This window comes from Lepeophtheirus salmonis, chromosome 13 (genome assembly GCF_016086655.4).
Source record: "Lepeophtheirus salmonis chromosome 13, UVic_Lsal_1.4, whole genome shotgun sequence".
Classification (NCBI taxonomy): Eukaryota; Metazoa; Arthropoda; class Copepoda; order Siphonostomatoida; family Caligidae; genus Lepeophtheirus; species Lepeophtheirus salmonis.
Window position 1 is genome coordinate 34,956,739 of NC_052143.2, and position 25,205 is coordinate 34,981,943.

Sequence of the window (25,205 nt, forward strand, 5' to 3'; positions counted from 1 at the left end):
AGATTCATGTTCGCCATTTTGATAATCAAGATGAAATGCTTAATTACTCTGTTTAATAAATATTTTCTAGAAGTCAATTGATTCACTGATTGGTTGACAAGGGCCAATCAGAATGCTACATAATTTTTAAAGGCAAATTTAAAAGTGTATTGTCCAAGACCTAGGGTTTCTCTCTAGGGATCCCATTTTCCCAGGAGCTCAAGGAGATTAGATAGGGGCTGAGTTATTTATCATAAAGTGACGGGCGTCTCAAAAAACAACTTTAAGAATAAGTACGACTTCTAAATTTATTCAAAATGATAAAAGTTAGTGGCAAAAAAAGAAACAAAAAGAAGATGATTCAAAGAGCTATTTGGAGATGTTCATACAAAATAATAAGGAGTTTTTGCCTGGGTACATCACAATGAAGGAAACATGGATTCACCACTTTACTCCAAAATCAAAACGGCAGTCCGCTGAGTGGTGTGCCGTTCGGAGAAAGTCGTCGAAAAACTCAAACATCGGCTGGGAACGTCATGGCCTCTGTATTTTGGGATATGGGGGGATTCGGGGGGGATTTTATTCATTGAATACTCGGAACATCAAAAAACAATCAACAGCAACTATTATAACGGTTTGTTGGATCGTTTGATGGCCGAAATTACCCAGAAAAAGCATCATTTGAAGAATAAAAAGATGTTATTTCACCAAGACAATGCACAGTGTATTCATGAATAAAAAGGAATTTTGGCAAAAAATGTTGTTTTCTTATCTATTTATTTTTCTCATAGTTTTTTTCCTCAATGATATGTAAAGAAATAATGTATTTCCTAAAACTGCCTTCTACCTAACAACGTTTATCAATTTCATTACTTTCCATAGATAAAGTTGCAAAAAGGTTATTTCTAAATTCTACATAATCACGTTAAGTTTCTAACCATATTGAGAAAATATTTTTAAACTTGAGAAAAATCATTCAAATCAATTTTTGCTGTTTGTTTTTTTGTTTGAAATTGGTTTCACCAGGTAGTAATCGGGTAATATAATTTTTGGAAAACACCCTTAATGACGTCACAAGGGATCGATTTTACCTTTTCCAAGGACCAACAAGTGGTATTGGACTAGATTGGACTGGACTGTGGTCCTCAGTCCTTAATAAAGACCGACACAACATAAGCTATCTCCTCAATAATTAACAAATGATAATAATAGCTTGTGGAAAATAAAAAAAACACTGTTCAAATTTCCAACTAGGAAAAAACTCAGCCGCTAAAGATTAATTAAGACTTACAACTCTAACTTTACACATTAATAAATTTATACTGGCAGATTATTTATATATTTAAATATGCGTATCTCATTTGATTCTTATTTTTGTATTGACTAATCCGTGTTATAATTTAAACAATGATCGAATATTCAAAGAGTCAATCCGACTCCTCACTGGAATCATCTCCAAATCCTTCATAGATGGGGGCATCTTCATATTGTTGATACTCCGTGATTAGGTCTCTCATATTTTCATGCGCCTCTAAAAACTCAAAGTCGTCCATCCCTTCGCTCTTATACCAATGTAAGAATGCTTTACGCTTGTACATAGCTAAAAAGACTTTGGTGAGTTGACGAAAGCGATCCTTGATGGCTGTATTATTCCCTATAAATGTAGCAGCGGATTGCAGTCCTCGTGGAGGAACATCACATACAGCTGTTTTAATATTGGATGGAATCCATTCCACAAAAAAGCTTGAATTTTTATCTTGAATATCGTAAAGACGTCTCTCAACATCCTCTGTGGAAAGATTGGATCCTCTAAACACAATAGCTGCAGTTAGATAACGACCAGAATATGGGTTATATGCTGTCATAGAATTTTTTGCCTGAAACAGTTGATGTGTTAACTCTAAAATAGAGGGATGGCGATGGAAAGCCTCATTGTCTCTTGAGGTAAGGGGTGCAAAGCCAGGGGTGAAAAAGTGAAGCCTGAAATGAATATAATTTAAATCAAAGTAAATTAACTATAACAGGTGGTCCATTAAAATCAAAACACGTACTAATTCAATAATTAATGTGGGTTGAGTGATTGATGTTAATTCATATTTCGATATATTAAAGCATAAAAACTTGAGCTCTCTATCTTATGGTCAAGTCGAGAAAATGAAACTTGAACGTGATCGAAAAATTTCAATCCGTGCACTTCAAGCAGTTGGGCGTCTCCAGGACACTGTTTACGCCGTTAGCATGTATGAAACTTTGGAGAGGAAGAAGGGATTTGTCAAAAAGGGTAAATTGGATTCGGATGAGTTAATGACAACAGCCCAGGTTAATATACTCAAGTCCATGATGGGCCAATCAAAAGATCTTGGTCTTTCACACCAGCCTGTCCAGTGAGCTATAGAAAAAGTGGGTGGAAAGAACGTTTTAGGGTGGAGAGGCCCCTTTTGACATCAGCAATGAAAAAAAAAAATCCCCTCCGTTGCAAGTGTTTTGAGTTCTTTAAAACTCTTTTTTACACTTTTGGCACCCCTACAGCCCTGATGCCAATACCCTCGACTACACATATTAGGTACATGTCGAGAGGAAGCCCTGCAAGTTCCGTCATCCAAACAACGAGACCCTCAAAGACACTGTCAGCCAGGACATTGACTCCATTAGAGAGGAATACATCTGCATCAGGTTCCAGACCTTACGCCGCTGCCTGGAAGCCATCATTGCCGTTAAGGATGACTACATTAATGATTAAGAAAGCTCAGACAATTATCTAATTATTGTATTAATTTTGTTGCCCTTCTATTGTTAATTAATGAATTATATCTTGTTGAATTTTAAAATTCAAAGTGTTTAGATTTATATGGACCACTCGCTATGAATATAACCTTGGAAATGGAATCATATTGGTAGATAACTTCCTTAGATCAGCGTTAAGTTGTCCGGGAAATCGAAGACACGTTGTTACTCCAGCCATTGCTGAAGCTACAAGATGATTGAGATCTCCAAATGTCGGAGATGCCAGCTTCAATGTTGCAGAGGAAATGTGATATAATGCCTCATTGTCAATACAAAACGTACTATCTGTACTCTCAATGAGTTGATGTAAAGATAAAAGTGCGTTATAAGCCTCCACGACATTTTCAGATATCTGTTAAAAAAAATGAGTATAATATGTTAGCTCAACACATAAAGCAAAATATATATCGTCAATCCCACGGGATAACCTCTATGAATAATTGATTACACTTTCAACCGAATTAAGTTTGGGATTTAGAGCCTTTAAAAAAATCACGTTTGCAGTATATAACTAGGATTCAGATACATATTTCGACTTGAAAGAATCCCTATAGATGAAAATAAAAGTTAATATAATTTGATAAATATCTCATTTAGAAGCTCATATTTTCTTAAATTTTGTATTTTAATTGATTTATATTAAAGCTAAAGTGGCAGGTGTGTGTCGGTCTAAGGCGATACACATTTTTGTTGCATTTTTTCATTTTTATTTGATTGCTGTCTAGCTTAAGCAGTGCCAAAATAAGAAACTTAGGAGTAAGTTGTCGAAATTTTATTATATTTTAATTCTCTTTATTATCGTACTATTATAAACTTGGAAGTACAATTCTTTCACTTTCCGCGTGCGGCAAAATACGACATAAATATTGTCTTATTTGTGCTGTTTCCGAGCAAGCATGTACATGACATTCATACGTAAGACTGCCAAGGCACGGAAAAAAGTTGGGACAAAACAATTAAGGATATGCAATGTAATGACTGCAGCCAAGGAGGCTATTAACGAGAAAGTGGGCGATTGTCTAAAGGTTTAGCCAATTAGTTTGAATTGAACAGGATCATTATGAACCATCTGATCAAAGAAGATCCTGAACTTAATGTACAGGGCCGTTCAGGTAAATCTGGACCATATTTAACTATATCCTGAATAATAAGGAAAACATTAAACTCGGTTATTTCAATTTTAAAAGTTTAAATATCCTGTATCTGTCACTATTTGATTATGCTGGCTTTGTGAGTTTTAAGGTTATGCTTTCAAGAGTCAAACTTAATTACAAGGAAAAGCTCAAGTCAGTATACATGGATAATTGAGGCAACCTGCACAAAAACTTGATTGAAATTGTCCAACAGAAGTTCAGGTCCAAGCTTGAAGCTATGATTGCCAATGATGGTTATCAATATCGGATAATTGAAATCCGTTTTACCTCATTTATTGTTTAAAAACGTATTTCACTCGTTATAAACATTTTTTAAAGGGCAAAAAACCAAAGAATTAAAATTCAATTTTTTCCTCTGCTGCATAATTTGAGAAAATAAATCTTTAAAAAAATATTTTACCCCTATTTTCCCGTAAGTATTTCAATCCTGAAGAAAAAAATAAAAATTAAAAAGCACTTGATTTAAGGGGGGTAAAGCCCCACCCTACTTTATATGTTTCGCCTTAGGTGGGCATACCTATATTACAACTTAAAAAGAAAACATAATAATTAATTAATCTTTCATATACTGCAATGCTTATATCAATTGAGTTTAACATTATTTTCGTCTATTTTGTTCGTTCGCGTCGAAATATGGATCTGAATCAAAATTATACTGTATAACCGGTTTTTTTATTTTATATATATATATATATACAAAAAGGGTTAAACGGCTCTCAAACTATGTCGGTTGAAGATATTCATCGTCATCTCATGTTTTACGGCTTAAATAGCAGAAATAAATGTGAGTTTCAACAGGAAGTCGTTCCAAAACCTGAATTTTGTTCCATTGTGTTATTAGAACTGGGAACTGGCTGCATGTAAAATACTAATATTATCATCAGTTGGCAGCCTGCTTAATTTGAAAGGGTTTTATTGTTTTCTTTTTCTTATTTGCTATTTATGTCAAATCATTGCTCAACTTACAACCAACAATAGAACGTAAATATATTTCAGGGGTGTCTGCACGAGATGGGCTGAAGGGGCTGTAGACCCTTCTCCCCCCCCCCAAATGCTAAATTTTGTTTTTTACAAGAAAGTGTAATATTTGAAATTTTATGTCACAGTTGTGGATTTTTGAATTTTTACAGATTTCCAATAAATTTAATTTTATGTGAACAGCTGTGGATTTAGAAAATTTTAAAAAAAAAAATTAATTTTTTGTATATAACTGAATTTTTTTATTTTGTTTTTAAACTTTATTTTATTTGAACAGCAATACATTTTTTTAAATATTTCCCAAAAATTAAAATTTTTGGATTTTTTTTCAAAAAAATACAAAAACCAAGCCCCTCCCCAAAATATATAGATATATATAATCCTGTGCACGCCTTCGCATTTTTAGACAATAGAGGGAGCGCTTTTGAAGTATTTTACTGGAAACATACATTAAAAAATATGTAAGACAAAAAAAAGGAAGGGAAATGACGTCATAATACAAATTTTTCATGACGTTTTTTTCGCTTCTTTTTTTACTTACCTGTTGTACTTATGATTTAAGACCCTTAAGTGAGGAAGTTGTACAAATTGCCACCTGATTTTTTTAAATTATTGTGCACCACCAGTATGTAGCTTCAATTTACAGCTCTTTAGAGTATTTTCATTGACGTCATAAATTGCTTCATAATTGTTTTTACTATTTAAAATGGACAAATTTCCAATAAACGTTGATGAAACTTTATCAAATGGTTTTAAGAGCAAAATAAAGGATAACACCTGAATTTAATATTACTTGATACCAATGATAAACGCTGATATTTGAATTAAATTAAAGTAAATTGAACTTAAGATCCCTCAAAGTGGCTAGATTTGTACAATTACTATTATATTTGTTTGATCGATTAGGGGCGAGAAAATTAGCAAAATTGGAGAAAAGTACAGCAATGCCTAACACAAAGTGGGTAATTGGTTACACGGCCATACCATGCTGCGTGAATCCACGTTGTTCTAGATTATGTAAAAGTGTTTGTTGACATTTTTTTCCCAAAATAATCCTGTTTCGTCGAATTGAATATTTGTTCATCTTTAAATCCAGCATTTTCTATAATATCATAGAATTTATGAGGATATTTTATAGTAGCTGCTGTATCTGCACTGGTAATTTATTCAGTAATGCGCACATTGTGAAAACCACTTCCATTTTTAAAATTATAAAACCAGCCAAAAACTTGCATTAAAATTTGAGCTAGTTTTACTCCGTTCTTCATTTTTTTTTTCAGTCGCTTTGGCTTGAATTTCCATTTCCCTGATTGAAATTATTTATTGATTCAAATTTTCTATCCATATCGATAAGAATTGCTTCATGTTTACCATTTTGCAGTATCTTTTGTTAGCTAAAGATTTCGATAAATAAGATGCTTCATATTGATTTTTTTAAAAGTTCAAACTGATTATTCACAAATATTTTTATCACGTGAGATTTTGGCATGTGATGTACCTTCTTCATGAAGCTTTATTACATCAAACTTTTGTTCTAATGTTAGCCACTTCCTTTTCTTAGGCACAGAAGCACTTTTACGCACTATATGCGCGTAGAAATTGTCAAAATGAGATAGTTCAAAGACGCGAGGGCACGACATTTGGCGTGAAGAGAACTGCACGACTCTGTTCAGGGCTACAAACTTAATATTAAACTTTTTTGCATGGTAATTTTTTTAAGGGGTCTTGAACCCATAAACCAAAAACCTCAAAAAAATTCCAAAAACCAAACCCCCAACAAAAAAAATATATACACTGAGGGTATATATTTAATACTTCTTTGACACTAACAAACTCGTCAGTCAACAAATCATATTTTTTAAAGAGCTATTAAAAATATGTTTGTTAAAAATGAATTTTCCCTTCTCTAATAAGAAATATTATGTTTCCCATTAGTTGCACAAATATTCTTAACTTAAGCGTGGTGGAATTCAAACTTCAGTAGCACACGCGTTATGGAATTAACCTTGACTCTATGTATTTTATCTCAATAATTATAACTCATTGGCTTGTTATTATACTTTTATGCTATCACACAACCTTTCGTCCAGAAAGAAAAATAGAAAATAACCGAAAATCAGTTGGTAGTTAGCCAATTCTTCCCCACTAGTTATTATTATTATTATTTAAGGCATAGAACACGAATATGACCATTAAAACTTTCAAAAAATGTAGGTTTGGCTTTTAAAATCTTTTTTTTCAATCAAGTTTTAAGGGTATAGCTACGATTCAGTTCCATATTTTGACATAAAAAACCAATATAGAGGAAAATGAAATAAATAATAAATCGATACAAACATTTAGCATTTGAAAAATGAAATATATTTTTAATTTATGTTGATTACAATTAATAGAAATTTATATAACCACTAAAAATTCGAGTAAAATGAAGGACCTTACTTAGAAGCTTATATTTTTTTTTATTATTTCTTCAAGTCCTTTATATCCTAGCTGAAGTTTTAAAATAAGCCTTACATTTTAATTTAACAAAATTGCATTTAAAAAAGGTCGATTTTGATTGATTTTGGTCTATTTTGTTTTAATATTTATTTATTAATGAATTTTTATAAAATAAGGTGGTTAAGTTGTGTTGAATATCAATTACAATAATATTTTGTGGAAAAGAATCTAAACTCTTAAAGCGTTTTTAACAATAAATAAGTTTATAGATGCCTCATATTCAAAATCATTGATTAATTGATAGATATATTACCGATTCAATTTTCCTGTCTGTAATAACATTCTGACATATGTATTGTCAAGCAACCTAAATATCTTATTTAATAAAAAATCCTTAATAAATATTAAAACAAAATATACCAAAAATCAATTAAAATCGACCTGTTTTAAATAAAAAAAAAAATTTTTTTTGAATTAAAATTTAAGGTCTATTCTTAAACATCAGATATGATGTAAAGCACTTGAAGAAGAAAAAAAAATATTCGCGTCTAAGTGATGTCCTTCATTTTACTCGATTTTTTATTGGCTATATAAATTTTTTATTCATTGAAATTAAGATAAAGTAATAAATAATTAATTTGTATCAACTTGTAATTTACTTTGATTTTCATCTGTATAGGTCTTTCATGCAAAAATATAACCATGAATTGTAGTTATACCCTAAAAACTTGATTTTTTTTTTAAGGCTTGAAAGGCCAAACCTGTAGAAGTTGAAAGTTTTAATGGGCATAATCCAGTTCTACGGCTTTAATAACAATAATAAATGTGGGTTTGAGCCTACGCACAAAAATGTTGTTGCATGTTATTATAATATATAATGTAATTAGAATACTGTCGGAAATGGAGAAGTTTTATTCGTCTCCTTTTTTTTTTTTTTTTTTTCAAAAAACAACCCCCCTCCAATGTTTGAAAAATTCCAGCGGCCCTGAATGAGTAGAATCAGTAACCTTAGGAGATGGTAGAACCGAGAACGTAGAAATGATTCTATCTGGGAACTCTTCGCGAAGTTTCGTTAGAATAAGTGTTCCCATTCCAGAGCCAGTCCCTCCTCCAAGAGAATGAGTTAAATGAAAGCCTAAATATAAACTTTGAACCGATGAATTGTACACTATATACCAGGTGGTCCAGATACATTGGGAAAATCTTTAAAGGCTTATAACGAACGAATTATGTAGATAGGGTGAAACCATATTTTTTCATTATTTAAAAGCTGCATTTATTGACATTAAATTAATAATAATGAGATCTGCCTTTCATGATACTCTCAGGCATACGTCACTGGAAGTTTTGGCAGTCCCAGGCGACTTTGTGCTGATCCAGCTTTTCTATTGTAATGGTTCTAGTTTTGCACTTAATTTATATTCTTAGGATGGAATAGCCCAAGGAAAAAATTACACCCTCCAAAAAGACAGTGCACCGCCCCACAAGCCTAAAAAAGAGCAATATGTCTTGGCTAGAAAATGTCCTCACTTTTGGAGCCCGGATTTTTACCCTGCAAACTCATTCGATTTCTATCTCTAGGGGAGGGTTGATTATGAGACGTGTGTCAAGTATCGTTTGTCTGTGGAGGCCCTGAAGAAGTCCTTTATCCGTACAATGGCAAGGCGGGATCTGCAAAGAGATCAGTCAGACCTACCAAAGCTTATTGCGCCGTATGCCCGAAGTTATCAAGAGGGGCGGACATCATTATGAATAATTGAATGTAGCTTTCAAAAACTAAAAAAATTATAGGTCTAACCCATCTAGTTTATTCGTTATAACTTATAAGTCTTTAAAGATTTTCCCAATATATATGGGCCACCCTATATGTATAAAAGAATGAGTAAGCTGTTACCTTGTAAACAATCGCAAATCTCAGCTTCTCTGCGGACAGAGTCGATTATTTCATCCAATAATTCAGGGCCATCAGTATAATGTCCTCGAGCCCAATTATTACCAGCTCCATATTGGCCACAAATAAAATTATCTGGTCTAAAAACACTTCCGTGAGGACAAGCTCTGACAGAATCAAGACAACCAGGTTCAAGATCCGTTAGTACACATCTAGGAACATAAGTACCTTCTCGAATTTCCTCGAAAAATACCTCGATCCTCTCCAACTGAAGCTGGGACGTTCCCTTAAAAGTTCCATCATTTGTTATTCCGTGCTCGTACATGATATTTTCCCAGAATTTCGTTCCAATTTGATTTCCACATTGTCCAACTTGGACTTGCACTATTTCTCGCGGCATGAAGTATGTTATTGAACAAGTAAGGAATGAATAAATACAAAAAGGCTTGGGAGAGAAGGGCTAAAGCAATTCCATGACACACATAACATGGTTAATATTTGATTATGAATCCTTCGACTCCTCATTCTCAATTTTCTAAGATAATGAGGTGTTATTGAAAGTCTTCAGTCTATTATTTATTCATACTACGCCTTGTGCAACATTTCTACTCCAAGGATTTTTAATAAATATATAATCATTATCTTTTAGCAAAAATTCAGTCATTAAAAACAAGTAACATAGTCGAAGTAATTGTTATTTGTGTAAAATGCAAATAAAAATTTTATGTTTGACCTAAATGATGATAATAGGTTGCGGGAAAAGTCATTTAGTATTTTTCGCTCTATTTTAATGCTTTATAAGAAGTGTTACAATCATCCGATTTAAGCCAAGTATGCCCTGTTCTGTTTGATAACTTGTTGCCAACGAGAATCCAACTTCCAAGTGCATTGGCTATATAGAGGAACAGTTAGTAGCCACTTGATACCAGGTGCGGACCGTAGGGTGGATGCATAAGAACTTCCCGTCTGAGCTCCTTGAAATTCTGGCTCTTCATCAAAGATGTTTTCAGCCTGTTGTTGTCTCGTTGTCTCCTATTCACTAATTATGTCTGCTTCTGTTCGATAGCCAGGTTCAAACGGTAGATTTGTTCACAGTAGAGGGCAGAATGGAGCAAAGGAAAAAATCGATGGAACTGCTGTTGTGCAGACACGAACCGAAAGAGCCCCGTATATGTAAAACGTACATTCTCTTGGTCCCTTTCGAACCGGGCAATTCACTGCAAATGTCAACTTCAACATGAATGAATAAAGTTGCCATACTAACAACAAAATCTGCTTAAAATGTATCATCAAGGTCAATATTTTGAAGTACAAAATACATCTGATAACAATATTCATGCAAATACATGTTTTTCACACTATAATGATGAGATTCAATACTGTAAGAATTTATTTTTCACTGAACAAAATTGTATAACTTTCTTAATGGACAGTATGGCAAGAAAAAAATATCCTACCGGCGATGTCTTCAATCCTTACTTTTCATCAGGAAAGGAGGTTGTGTCAATATGTGAATCACTGATGTACTTTGCGGCTTTCCATTGGCTGGTGGAACATGCTGTTATGATGCCCGTTTATGGGACAACTCATGTAACGTACATAACGTTTTTTAGGAAAAGTTGTCATAAAATATGTATATTGAAAGCAATGTCAACCAAACTTTCGGAGCAAAGCTAACTTTTATAAAGATAACATATTAGCAACAATTGTCATCCTGGTGTTGTTGTTTTTTTATTATTTCCGAGCGTTACGGTGTAATGTGTGAGGATATATATATTTGATTGATAGTTGTATGTGTGATACAACTGTGTGATTCTGCCTGATTCTGCAGGAAAGAATGAAAAGATAGGCATACATTAGATATGTGCATAGTCACTTACCAGCAGCTCTCTCTATAACTTTCTTCACCAACTGAACAGTCCACAGTTGGCAGCTTCCAGCAGAGGCTGCGTTCTCTCTGTTTGGCTGGCAAGCAATATAACTAAACAAGAATCAGCCCTCTAGACTGGTAAATGGGTCACTGAAGCTAAACATATGTGTCTGAAGCCCTATTTATGATAGTTTTTTGCCAATTTCAGAAGTGTAGCATCCATATCGCAAAAATTTCACATCCTTACGGCAATGTTTTGTGATTCTTTCTTTAATCGGATAAAAAAAGTTTTTCTAAATATGATTTTTGAGTACCTCAAACTCTTCCCTAACAAATGATATTTTACAATGTTAGTCTTTGAAAGATAAATTCCCAGAGTTTTCATCATGTGTTCAGTGAGTACAAAAAACTTGTCTATATCTATATTTTTTTTCACTTCTCTTTATATCTAAAGGTTCAAAACATTTCATATTGCAGGCTTATCTTTATACTGATATGTGTAACTAAAATATTTATATTCCATTTTCTTATTCAAATCAATAGCTTGTTAATGTTAAGCTTAGATTCCAAATTTCTCTCTGAATGTAACGTCCATCATTCTGGAATTACCCAACCCCGTTTTTCTCTTTTAGGTATTCAAAATGTAAAATATGTAGAATTTCTTACTTCTAGATCTCCATACTTGACGCACTGTAATTCACAGCTGAACCGCCCAAGTGCAATACTGTCAAAAACCGTGTGTAGTATACACTCACACCTTTACAACGCCTTATCGTATAATCCGATACAACCAATAATAGTCTTAAAAAATGGGCAGGAAAATATGAAATTATTTTTTCCCCAACCTAATATTTGCCTGAAGATATGAGCAAAGTGGGGACTCAAAACTTGCAGTACCATTTAATTACAATTTTATCCGTATTTGTTTAATTATTATTACGAGGCTTCATTGTGCAACCTAAGGGCAACTGACGCCATAATAAAAAGTTTTATTTTTATTTCGTGTCTCTAGTTGTAAAATGTCGGAGCAACAACCAAAAAGGCAACGGTATGCCATGTCCTCCTCACTGGTATAATATATATAGTATATAGTATTAAAACATATCACAAATTCGTTTTCAGTTTTCTTTTCATGATTCCATCAAATCAAGCCTTTCTTAATTAAGAACTTCGTATCCCTCTTTAAACTATGCCCTCCACTTTATGACATCGTGCATGGTCTTCTCCATTTTTTTTTTTTTTTTTTCATCTTAGATAACTTAAAAACCATGCTCCTAGAACACTTAATAATGTACGTAATCTTCATCACATCAACTCCAGCATCTAGGAGATCTGAGATGCGCGGCCTATTTGCTTGTTGCTCGCTCATGATTATGAGTATTATTAGTTTGTTTATGTAAAAAGGACGGCGGAAATAGAATATCAAAAAATAATCACTAAACCTTTTTATGGTAATGAGGAAAATAAATATTAATTAACAGTCCACGTTTTACTGACCTACACTCAATATATTTTTTGTTTATACTACTTTATCTCATAGTACATGTAAGTAGAGTTACAAAATTTTGGGAAATTTTCAAACATGGAAACTTTCTATGGGAATTTTTAATTTTGGAGGCCAAAGACAGAAATATTCATAGATAAAAATAATGTTATAATGGAAGAGGGCCACGTGAAAGTCAAAATGGCTGAGTCTTAATAGATCACATTGTGATGGCTATTCTACCAAGTATAACACCCCAAGTAGGGAAAAAGTTGTCAACAGACGATTAAAGAATATCTTTTTTCATGTTTCTTTTCGACCCGGCTTTTTGTAGTTGCTACGTGAATATATGTTGTTGTTGTTTTTTTCAAGCGATTCTAATGTTTCTTATATTCCTTCAGAGAGAACAAATAACTTATAAGTATAAAGTAACAACTCGTGCGTGAAAGATGAAAAGTAATACAGAGGACTCTCAGACTCTCAATCTCAAATACGAACATACAAAAATATTTACAATATTTTTAAAACATTGAACTACGAAAGAGACAAATATTAAAATAAAACCCAAAGTCAGCACCATTAAACTTTAAACAATTGCTTAAAGACGTTAAGTAATTATAAAAATATATTAAATTTTTTTGTCTCATTTAACTTTTGGTTGCTAAACTATTTGGATAATAAGATACAGAAAGTTATAAATTCGTTAAAGATCTAATAATCTACACTTTGAATAATAAAAAGAGTTAATTTTCCCAATTTCTTCTATGCCACTACTCCTGAGGTGTGTCCTGTAAAATGATTCTTGTAAAAAGATTGCAGACAAAATCCTTGGTGCAATATCGTTGGTAAAATTGTGGTGTACATTATCATTGTGAGAGAAAATATATGTGGGTAATATAATCGTTAAGCAATATCATTGTAAGCAAGATGATTGTGAGTAATTTCATTTCAAGACAATATTATCGTGTGCTATTTCATTGCAATTATATTATATTCGAATGATACAATAAATTCTAGCACAGCTGCTTCCTTGAGAATCATGGACCCCTTCTAATATTAAAAAAAAACATCCCGGTCGTTGATTAGAGGCATCGCACAAAAAAAAACGCGATTTATTGGCTAAAGTTATAATTAAAATAACTGTAGTAAGAAAAGTAATCTTTATCTAGAATTATAAGGATTAAAATATATATATGTGATGGGGAAAAGAGGGGTCGAAGGGATCTTCAATGTACTCAAAAGCTTGGTATGTAATGATTAGAGTATTAACTTATGAACAGAAAAGATTTTAGGTATTGTATTTTTTATGGTTAAAAATCAGATGGCAAAATCTAATTGACTTTGTACAATATTACTCGATTGTTATTTCAACAGCATAAGAAAATCTATATGAAGTCACGTGCTACAATTAATGTTTCTTCTACCAAGCCAATATTTTTGATCTGAAATGTAAGTATTTTTGATTTTAAAAAACCATGCGTAGTGTAAGTGTTTCAATCGGAGAGTGATACAGATATTACCTTTAACATTTGTCTACAAGTCAGTTACAAAAAAAAATACCAAAATAAAGTTTAGATCGAAAATTGTGTCCGTTAAAGCTAGTAGTCATTTTTTTTGGCAAAGGATGTACAATATATATAAGGTAAATCTTAATAGAGAATTAAGAAAGAGAGGTTCAAAGGCTTGAATGATGATTAATTGATTCATAATATTATATTAAACAATATTGTGTCCGTGCCATCTTCAATGCATTACTCAAAATTATTATTAATTTTGTTTTATATAATAATAGCATAATTAGTAGTGTAGTTGTAAAAATACATTCTATCTGTGATAAGAGGTAATTATAAATTACCTCTTCACATTCACACTAAGATGTAGCTAGTTTAATGGTTTCATATTTGCTTATTTTGCTGAGCTTAATAAAAAATTATTAACTTTGGTTCTTACATTCTTATTTTGCTATTTTCTTCATACACACTTATTATTTATTTATGTAATAATCATTGAAATGTTGGAATAGAAAATTAAATTTTAAGAAGTAAATCCTGCAAAGTATTTTTTGTTAGAAGATGCCCCCCGATCATTTTGTAAAGCAGTAATTAAATTGCAATTGTTTTACATATAAAAACAACAAACCATTTTTGAAACACTTTATCAAATCTTTTTAAATTATATTTTGTGTAATAATACTTAATAAAATAATTTTATACATTAAATCATATACAAAATGGAGTTGCACCAATAAAAAATCATAAATTTTCCGGCATATATATGCAATATAATTGCGGTGCTATTATTTAGTTTTTTAAACGTATTTTTGGCTTATCATATATTCAAAAAATATACAATATACTGTGAGGTGACAATTTCATAATTGTCACATCAAATATTAATAATACTTGTAATGATGAATATCTATGAATCAGCCCGTCAAAAACAAATACTAAATATGCTAAAAGGCAAAATTAATTCATAATATTCAATGAAAAAATGAATGAAATAATAAAAATGGACTAATATTGTGCAAAGGCACTTAGGTTTTGCCATTTGATTTGGAACCATTAAAAATACACATCCTCTACATGAGGTTAAGTGATTGACCCTTGGTTTACTCCAAATATTAGTAGAACTCATAGCATTGTCCTGGGACTAATCTTTTATTAGTCCCAGTATTGTCCTTTAAATGTTTACGGAACATTTCAAAATCACATAACCTACCATTTTGAAATTTATAGAAGCAATGTTTCCATAAACCTCTTTGCAACACTATGTACATGTGATAATATTTCGGAGGATCGCGATGAAAAAAAATTCTAAATATCCCGGAATTTACTAATTCATAATGTAATGAATAAAAAAATATAAAAATTTGGGATAATTTGATGCATAATTTTCAAATTATATGCAGTCCGTTTCTTTTCACAAAATTATTTTTACTTGAACGTTCATAAGTTTGTTAATTAAGTATACTTAATTATTTGTAGTTACAATTCATACTTTATCCATTCCTTTGCTCATTTCTGAATATTTCCGTTCAGGCGCTCATTTGCTTATTTCTTTCAGTTCATTACTTCATTTCTTATTAAACTGAATGAAAATCTCACTCCTTTTTTGTTATTCAAACCCATCTTACCAAAGGCATCTTTTACTTACCAGGCCAGGTCCGAACAATATATCAATGAGTTTTAATACCATCTGGAGAAGCACAAACTCAAATCACGCAACCTTGTTGTGGCGAAAGACATAATTTTTGACGATAAATTCTACTTAGTCAACTCATATGAACTTTGTACAATTATAAGGCTATAAAATTAGTTGTAGTTTTATCTCAATATCACGTGGTATTTTAAGCCACTCTTTTATTTTGGAATAATATTTGAAATCCCAAAAATTTGTACTCTGAGCAAAAACTGATAGCTGGACTGAATGTATTAAAGTTAAATTCAAGGTAAATTTATATTAAAGGGGTTTCTAACGTAAATGTTCAAAATAATATTAAACTTATTATTTAATATGATGAATTTGTCCGTCAAATAAAGTATCAACTTCAATTCGTGTTTATACAAGATCATTATGTAATACGTTTCATTCAAATAATTAATAAGATATTAAATATTATTCTTCAATTGATCTTTGGATACTAAAGTGATTAACACATAAAGTCGGTAGGATCGAGTTATAGCCACAATTTGTCAAATGGATTTGGAGTTGCATAATTTAGATTTAGAGCCAAGATAACAAAAAAATAAATTAAGAATAATTTATTTTTAGATGTGTGTAGTTTTAATTAACACAATTTTAGGGACTGATAATTTAAATTTAATTTCTGGAGTATGATTAGAATAGTTTCTTGAGGTTGATTTATTATATTTAAAGATCCTGGCTTCGAATCTGCACCTACAAATTCAAATCATAGATAAATATACGTATGTTCTGCGTTCCAAAGCTACTCCATGTGCAAATACATGTGACTGCTAACTAACAGCTCACTTGCCAACCATAATAATTCATCATAAGAATTAGATGTACTTTGTTACTAAAAATTACATTATTTTGATCCTTTTAAGCTCATAGAAAATTGATACAGTCTGACTGATGTTTCCAATTGGTTTTGTTTCGGCACCAAATATAAGAATATTCTTCATCCCAGTGAATTAATTACATTATTAATGCAACATTAATGGGAAATATTTCATATTATTTGAATAAAACTTATTCCAATTATAAATCCATTCAACTCCATGAGCAAATACATGCAACTATAAAAACTCCTGGTTCAATTAAATGTAATTACTTAAAATTATATTATTTTGATCCTTCTAAATTAATGAATTGGGGATAAAATGAATAATTGACAAAGTCTGTATGAAGTTTTCTATTCCTTTTTACTCGTCAGCTAACATATAAATACATAATCATCGTTATAAATTAATTACATTATTATTGATTCAAAGATCCATATTTCAAATTATTTTAATGAAACTTACTACATTATCTTGTACAAATGCGATCTGAAGTTTACACTTTATTTTGAAGGGCAAATTCATTATTTTAAAATGATTAGTTTGATAATAATTTTAAAGTTTACTTTAAAAAACTCTTAAACATATATTTACTTTGATTTTGAGTTTTTTGAGTAAATCTCTCATTTTTTTCTCAAAAACATTTTTTTAAGATTTCAAAGAATTGCTTAAAATAATTAGTTAGCTATTAACAATGATTTTGTGACCTTTTTTTGTTTCTTTTTTGATTAAAGGCTGCGAGATACAATATAAATAACGACATACATAATAATATGTAATTGAGTGTCTTTTGAAATTTAGAATATAGTCAATCATAGCGTAAGTGTATACCACAAACGGTTTTTGGACATTATTGCGCTTGGCCGGTTCAGTCGTGAGTTATAGTGAGTCGATTACAGAGATCTCAAAAGAAGAAATCCCCCATGTTTCACATTTTTACAATCTGAAAGGGAAAAACCCATCGAAAGCGACCAAGAATATTTACGATTTTCTCTCCCGCTAAATTCTTCCCACTATTATGAAGAACTCGACCGTTTGAAGCTGGCGGTCGAACAGAAGTGGCCAATATTGATGAATAGGAGACAACAAGACATCATCAAGACAACGCCAGACTCAACACATCTTTGACGACGTGCCAGAAGCTCGGATGAAAAGTTATTTTGCATCCATCCAACAGTCCGGACCTGGCACTAAGTGACGACCACCTGTTCTTGTTTATGGCTAATGCGCTTGGGATATAAATTTGGCCTCAAAAGAGGCCTGTGAAAATTGGTTGTCTAGGGCTTCTACGAGAAGGGCATTATGAAGTTGGATTCTCTTTGGCAATAAGTTATCGAACAGAACGGGGCATACTTGGCTTAAATCGGATGATTATTTCAATGCTCTATTAGAAGTGTTATTAGGTGAAAAATACGAAATTACTTTTCCCCAACCTATTATTATCCGTGCTGTAGCTATGAAAAAATAATGTTCAAATAAAAAAAAATGTTTCATGGGTAAAAAATCATAATCTATATTGCCTTTATATTTTTAATTACAAAAATGAATATCAATCTATGGAAAACCAATGCTTGATCAGAGGTAACAAACTTTCCAGTCTTATAAAATGCATCATTATCTATTATTTCAATTCAATTGGACAAGTAAAAGCCACACGTTTCACCCTTTTCTCCAATTCTTCTCCGTCATAAGATACGAGAGGAGATATTTCAACAGGTCCGGAATTAGTAAATGTGCCACCCGCTGTCTCAATGTACTTCCGATGAAGATTATACAAAGCTTCTCGTGCTGTTTTTGGATTATCTTTAGGAGCGTTTTCTGAATTTTTAAGAGGACTAATTTCGTCTTCTCTAGGAACATCCCATACTCCTAATCGTTCAGTGAACTCAAAGACATCAAATACAAATCTTTCCAATTTTATGCCAGTGTTTGATGTAGGTTTTACTGTTACATTTCCATCATAATAAGGAATTTTCTTTTTGGCATTGTGCTGTCTTAGTTTCTTGATCAAATTTTCAGACGGACAGCAGATACGTTGAAGGAATTTTAATGTAAAAAAATGATTGCATATATTTGCAGCGTTATAAATCAAGTCTCCAGTTTTTTCATCCTTCAGCTCGGAAAGTTCAGTTGATATCTCAGAATATTCAATCACATGATACTTCCCTCTCAGCCGACAAACAACACCGACAGCCTCATTAGGAACCTCTTTCTTTACTACTTTGTTACCCACTTCAACACCAGAATCAATGCAGTAACCTATGAAGTAAGGGTCAGCAATTTTAACTAATATGTTATCAACGCAGTAAGTGTGAATATATTCGATTCCTCGCTTTCTCATGTGTTCCAGAATTCCTTCATCTCTGAGAGCGAAATAGAGTCCTCCATTTCCATTTGGAGCTCGTGATATTTTATTTTTATTCTCCAAAATGATTTTTCCATCAAAATCAAAGCAAGGAATCATTTGTTGTTCAAAAAATACCACATTTTCAGGTCTTAATCCAAAATAGTCTTTATTGATAAAAAATTCTTCCGTGGGCTTAAGTGTATGACTACTCGTCATTATATATATACAAATTTGCCCAGATCCCCCAGATAATTCTTCAAGTCTTCTAATCCTTTCCATTTGTATTTGAAACAAGCTTTTTCCCGAGGGTAATCCGACATCATACATTCCTTTAGGATATGCAACACCTAATCGAGTGCCTTGACCACCTGCTAATAAAATCACACCAACTTTTCCCATTCCAATTGACTTCAAACCCAAGTTTCTATAATTTTCTAATTTATCAGGATCTGTCAAATTATATGAACCTCTATCCTCTGCAGGAATTTGCTCAATACAAGGATCGACTTCAAGGCTGTCATCACTTTAATTAAGATCATTAGTCACGTATGAATATAAATTCAGAAACCAAATTACTAACCTATTGTTGGGTGTTAATGCGATTTCTATATCGTTACACACGTCCTCCAAATCAATTGACTCGATGTCTTTAAATAAGGCTAACCTTTCTGATTCGTCACATTGATCTACGTATTGAAGCAGATGTTCCTGATTAAAACATTTTAGTTTAACTTGCAGAGCCTCCATTCCTTCCAACGATTTCTGATTAACTAATTTGTTTTGTCGTCCTTAATTAATAATTATTACTTCTCTTCGTCCACAACGTTGCCACTTGCCACCAAGATGGAAAATGTGACACGTTATGTTAAAATTATAGCATTTTACACACCAGTGATAATTGCTAGTCAAAATATACCGATTGCAGCTATTTACGAGACTCACAGCTCGCAAGAGAGAAATGGTGCAATAAGAAATTTCAATAATAAAAACTCCCCTGCTTTCTAAATAAAATAATATTTGTATTACGTATGTAGATAAAAGAAAACTTCCATATAAGCCACTTAAAAAATGTATCTATTCTATTATTTAAAATCATAAAAATTACAAAAAATATTTAGAGTTGTTGAATAATAAGTTTTCTTGAGCTGTCATGAATAAAATTATTTGTTTTAAAAAGCGCACTTGAGAAAAATGGTTGAAGGTCCTTGATGTTAATATGTCGAGCCTAAAAGAAAGAGGTGTGATGTGGGGATTTAAAATTCGTCAATATATTATGAGACAAACCTTTTCTAAAAGATCACTCTCCGATATTTCGATCGTATCCTGTTCGGTTCCATATCGGTTTCTCATATACATAGCAGTCTCTTGAGTGAGTTGTCGAAGAATAAATAAAAGCAGTTCGTTATTATCTTTCTTATATGAAAGATAGTTTGCAAATCTTCTCTTCATGGTTTTCATAACAGAATACTTTTGAGTATCAATAAAGGATTCCAACATGACTCTAATGGCCATATTCACGTCATCCTCATGTACAAACTCCCGAAGGTGCATTTTAGCATGAGCTTCCGCAATACGAATTACTGATTCAATGTGGCGAACAGTGATTGCTACGCTGCCAGTTGCCTAGAATATATGTATAAGATCCATCATATCAATAACCGTAACTCAAAATCTCACCATTGATTCCTTTCTTAAATTTGTATACATTTTAGCCACTTTATCTTGATCCATTTGATGCAATTTAGGATGAACTCGATCCCTAGCGTATAAAATATATTTTTTCAAAATATCGAGGGGAATCTTTTCGACACCAGATAAATTAGTGGATGAGGCCAGTGATTGTTCAACTTTTTCAAATGTCGAGATGTCTTTCTCATCAGCCAATGGATGGTTTCTCATGTGAGATCCAACAACAAATTGAGCAAGATGTTCATCTATCACGGGATCGACTGTGTCCCGTACAACACACAAAATATCGAAACGGGATAGAATGGGATCTGTTAAATCCACGTTTTCGCTAAATGTCATTGAGGGGTCGTAACGTCCACCAATGGGATTGGATGCTGCGATAACCGAGCATCTAGCCCTCAGAGTAGTAACGATTCCAGCCTTGGAAATAGAGATCGTTTGTTGTTCCATAGCTTCATGAATTGATGTACGATCTTGGTCATTCATTTTATCAAACTCATCAATGAGGCAAACTCCTGAAAAAAATGTATAATAAAATCATAAGACATTGAGTATATTCCTACCTTTGTCAGCAAGAACAAGAGCTCCGGCCTCTAATGTCCATTCTCTAGATACGGGTGAACGTTGTACGTATGCCGTTAACCCAACAGCAGATGCTCCCTGACCTGTCGTAAAGACGGCTCGAGGAGCTAATTTTTCAATAGATTTCAAGAACTGAGACTTTGCAGTTCCAGGGTCACCACAAAGTAAAACGTTGAGGTCACCTCTCACTTTATGCTTCTCCTGCTTATCTTTCACAGTACCACCAAAAAGTGTAAGTCCAAGGGCTCTTTTGATGTTTTCATGACCATAGATGGATGGAGCAATAGAAGCCATAAGTCTCTCTCCTACTCTTTCGTCTTTGCTCAATGACATGATAGATTTAATGTCTTCGTCGGTTAAGTTTCGAGTTGCATTGGACGAATCTTTTCGTAAAATATGATTGGCCAGAATAACTGTTGCAAAAACAGGGAATCCTTGAGCAGTATTTAAAGATCCATCATAATTATTGGTATAGACACCTGTCAATTCAATATCGTCTCCAGGCTTACAAGTATCACATAAATCCCCCAATAGAATGGCATCTTTAGATCTGGGTAGACGCCCAGCTGATACCCTTCCAGGGCTTTCTTGAATCTTAATGCGTTGGTAATTTTTGTACAATGTTTGCTCCATGTTGACTTGGAATGGCCCTTGACTCTGACACTCAGGACAAGTTCCAGGCTTCACTTCTTGATTTTGATGCTGAACAAAGGGACCAAGCACATAACTACACTTATTACAATCATACTTAATGACGGAGAGTTGTGGAAGAACCCCTGTTGAAGAAGTGACAACCCCTGAAGTACGAATCAACTGATTTAAATGCAATTGTCTAAGTGATCTGATTTCTTCAACAAGAGGAAGATCGGATATCCTAATATGAATCTCCTTGGAAATACGTTCATATTGAGGAAACATACTCAACACAACATCCTTGGCTGCTTCGTCAAAAATTTGAAGCATCTCAGTAGGGGCTTCAGGTAGGAAATAAGCCAAGACTTGACATTCCGATGCCAGCACATTATAATCCACCTCAAAGGAGGATCTATTTTCTTCACACATCGTACGCACTTTTTCCTTGTAGAGATTGTGTCCTCTGGCATCAATGTAAGTTCTCAAGAAATTTTTGAAGCGATTATAACATTCAGTACGAGGACCAATGGTAGACACATGCTCTCGCACAGATCTTCCCCTCGTATCCTCAAGATTCTCGATGGACTCAATCATATCCTGTGTTCCCATACTCGTGTCTTCATCTTCAGCGGCCATCTGGGCCAGTTTACGTCTTCTTTTGGGCTCATCTTCCTCAGAGTCAGAGTCCCCGTAGAGGAGTCCTCTTCTCAGTCGACCTCTTCGCCCTTCCTCCCTGACACAAACAACAAAAGGAATGAGGAATTCAACTTCCTTCACCTGGATCCCCTTACCGGTCTCTTTGGCGCATGGCCGACTCCGCATCCTGCCGATCTCCTTCAGAGAGAGCGTCGTAGTCATCATCATCCAAGACACGTGTGTCATAAGCGTCCAGAGCCGGCATGGCACGATAGTCCGCCTCCATGTTCTCTCCAAACAATTCTTCTCCCTCCTCCTCCTCCTCCTCTGGATCCTGGGCACCATCTCCCAAGAGATCATCCTCATTCTCAAAGGCTGGGAGGTCTCGCCCGGGGCTGGAAGCCAATGATGTCCGCCGACTTCGACCACCTCGCATGGAAGAAGTTTCAGGAATATCCTCAGACATTCCTACACTCGGTGAAGTTGCACGATCCTGCTCAAATACAAATAATACTTAATACCAACGCATCCATAAGAAGTCCAATCCACCAAAACTTACCGACATTCTCTTTGGGACTATCCCTCACTGGGTTAAATTAAATCCGGGGTTGTATTAACCACTATATTATGTACTGATGACAAAATAATATAGTCTAAAATTGGCGGGAATAGACTTTTTTAATAATAAACTATGTAGAATAAGTCCTACTGTATGATTGGCTAACTTTTAGCCGAGCGCGCATTTTCTCCCTTTCAGTCAGAGGATTCTTATTGGTTCAAGGGTATATTATAGTAATAGAGAGAGAGCTTATTCTTTATAAACATATGAATTATGATGATTTACGATGTACGTAAATACAGTATTGAGTATTAACTATTAATGTACGATTCCTAATTTATTAATTGGTAAGACAATATGCACCAAGGTAATCGAAAATTTCCAATTGTGATCATCAATAATGATATCAAAAATTAAAGGTTTTGATTGGGATGCAAGTTGTACTATCCACATTCCAATAATTCATACATAAATCATAATATATATACATATTTATTTAATCAGACAAAATCCTCATTCGATCATTCATAGGCAATCATTCTCACTAATAATATAAACTAAACTAATTATTTCTGCTATTTCATGTCTACAATTTATTTCTTCCTTTCTGTCTCCTGTTGTTTTAATCAGATAAAATAAAAGCATTTGAATTTCTCTTTTGCTAATTTTAGCGGACATTGATGATGTTAGATGGAAAACAGTCATAAGTTAATTATATTATATCCAGACATATAACTCCCTAGCATTTATCCCAAGATCATAGGGTATTGAAGTTACGTTATGGATGATTTCTATCAAAATGTCGAAATATTGAGATTTTATACATGCCACAAAAATTTCATATTTTGAAGAGAAGTCGGTTCGACTTGGTATTAGTATCTAAGACTCACGACTCTTGGAATTGTAAGTCATATCCATTTATTCACTGGATATAAAGTATACTTTAAAGTATTTTTATATTTCTTGTAGTATAAGTACATAGTTTTTCCTACCTCTGACAGATACCAATAGGCAGTATCGATGCAGAAAAGCTTATGTGTATTGTCATTTGATAAAATAATTATATGTTAATTGCCAATTATGGATGTATAAGTGACCTAACTTAAACAAGTTACGTACATGAGATGATAAAACTTCAAGGAATTAGTGTTGTAACGGTCTAAAAAACTGAAAAGACAGCAGTCCTATTGCCTATCAGTCCGTTCCTGATACAATTTAAGACATCGGACCTTCCCGGGTTTTAGCTTGATGTCGTGTACAAAGTTGAATATTTTACCTTATCTGTCTCATATAATGTAAAGTTTTAATATATCTAGATATCTCTTCAACTATGAAATATAAAGGTTACACATTTATGTCAATTTATTGAAACTTTTAATTACGAATAGGCGGAATATGCCGTTGATATTACTTTGACAAGAATAAGGGATGATTCTGTCTTATTTTCAATGTTGAAATAATAGATATATTAATAATTAGAGTGCTGAAAATCTAAAGATAGCTAGGACTTAAGCTAACTTAAGACTTTAGGCTTTAGATAAGACTGAAGTAACGAATACTATAAAGTACCGAATTATTGGTCCTTAGACCGGATAAATGAAAAAAGACCGGACCTATTAGAAAAAAGACTGAAGAGGAGGGGGCCGATTTGTAAAGAAGGATATGTCAATGTGTATAGATTAAACAGGGAGCACTATATACATGGACTTCTTTTCCAAAAATACATAGGTTGACATAAACAATCACCTTTAGTATATCTATGTATAATCTCTTATCCAATCAAACGCCATTTAGATATACTAAAGATGATAAAACTAATTATAGCGATTAGAAAAGGAAAAACGGTTGATGTGTGAGCTCTTCTTCTTTTTTGTTCATTATTCAATTTGCCGTTTGTCTGTTCATATCTACCTCTAAAAGAAAAATTCTCGCCTATTTTTGCTTTAAATCGTTTTAAAATGCATAATAAAATAAATAAATGCTATTTTAAATGTAGAAAATTGTCTTCTTTATAACAATAATTCATTTTCTCCCTACAAAATCATATAACAGGCAGCTGATATTACAAAAAAACTCATCTCTACTTGTGAATATATGGTTTAATTCAGGAGATGAATCAAAGACCTGATCATTAATAGATTGTAAGGCATAATTAT

The 25,205-nt window shown here is 32.9% G+C and overlaps 3 protein-coding genes across 3 annotated transcripts; all 3 read right to left on the minus strand.

Annotated features, from left to right (window-relative positions):
- Positions 1–1,324: 1,324 nt before the first annotated feature.
- Positions 1,325–9,625, minus strand: LOC121128293 (tubulin beta-4A chain-like). Its single transcript, XM_040723873.2, has 4 exons — positions 9,229–9,625; positions 8,342–8,469; positions 2,853–3,115; positions 1,325–1,959 (listed from the first exon to the last, which is right to left on the minus strand). Exons 1-4 carry the CDS (start codon positions 9,623–9,625, stop codon positions 1,407–1,409), a joined length of 1,341 nt encoding a protein of 446 aa, XP_040579807.1. The 3' UTR covers positions 1,325–1,406.
- An 8,466-nt stretch (positions 9,626–18,091) lies between these two features.
- Positions 18,092–19,946, minus strand: LOC121127419 (UDP-N-acetylhexosamine pyrophosphorylase-like protein 1). The gene is made up of 2 exons (XM_040722759.2): positions 19,531–19,946; positions 18,092–19,473 (listed from the first exon to the last, which is right to left on the minus strand). Exons 1-2 carry the CDS (start codon positions 19,695–19,697, stop codon positions 18,225–18,227), a joined length of 1,416 nt encoding a protein of 471 aa, XP_040578693.1. The 5' UTR covers positions 19,698–19,946; the 3' UTR covers positions 18,092–18,224.
- A 57-nt stretch (positions 19,947–20,003) lies between these two features.
- On the minus strand, positions 20,004–23,223 carry Mcm2 (DNA replication licensing factor Mcm2). The gene is made up of 6 exons (XM_040722758.2): positions 23,050–23,223; positions 22,646–22,983; positions 21,203–22,587; positions 20,628–21,154; positions 20,235–20,573; positions 20,004–20,175 (listed from the first exon to the last, which is right to left on the minus strand). Exons 1-6 carry the CDS (start codon positions 23,053–23,055, stop codon positions 20,065–20,067), a joined length of 2,706 nt encoding a protein of 901 aa, XP_040578692.1. The 5' UTR covers positions 23,056–23,223; the 3' UTR covers positions 20,004–20,064.
- Positions 23,224–25,205: the final 1,982 nt, after the last annotated feature.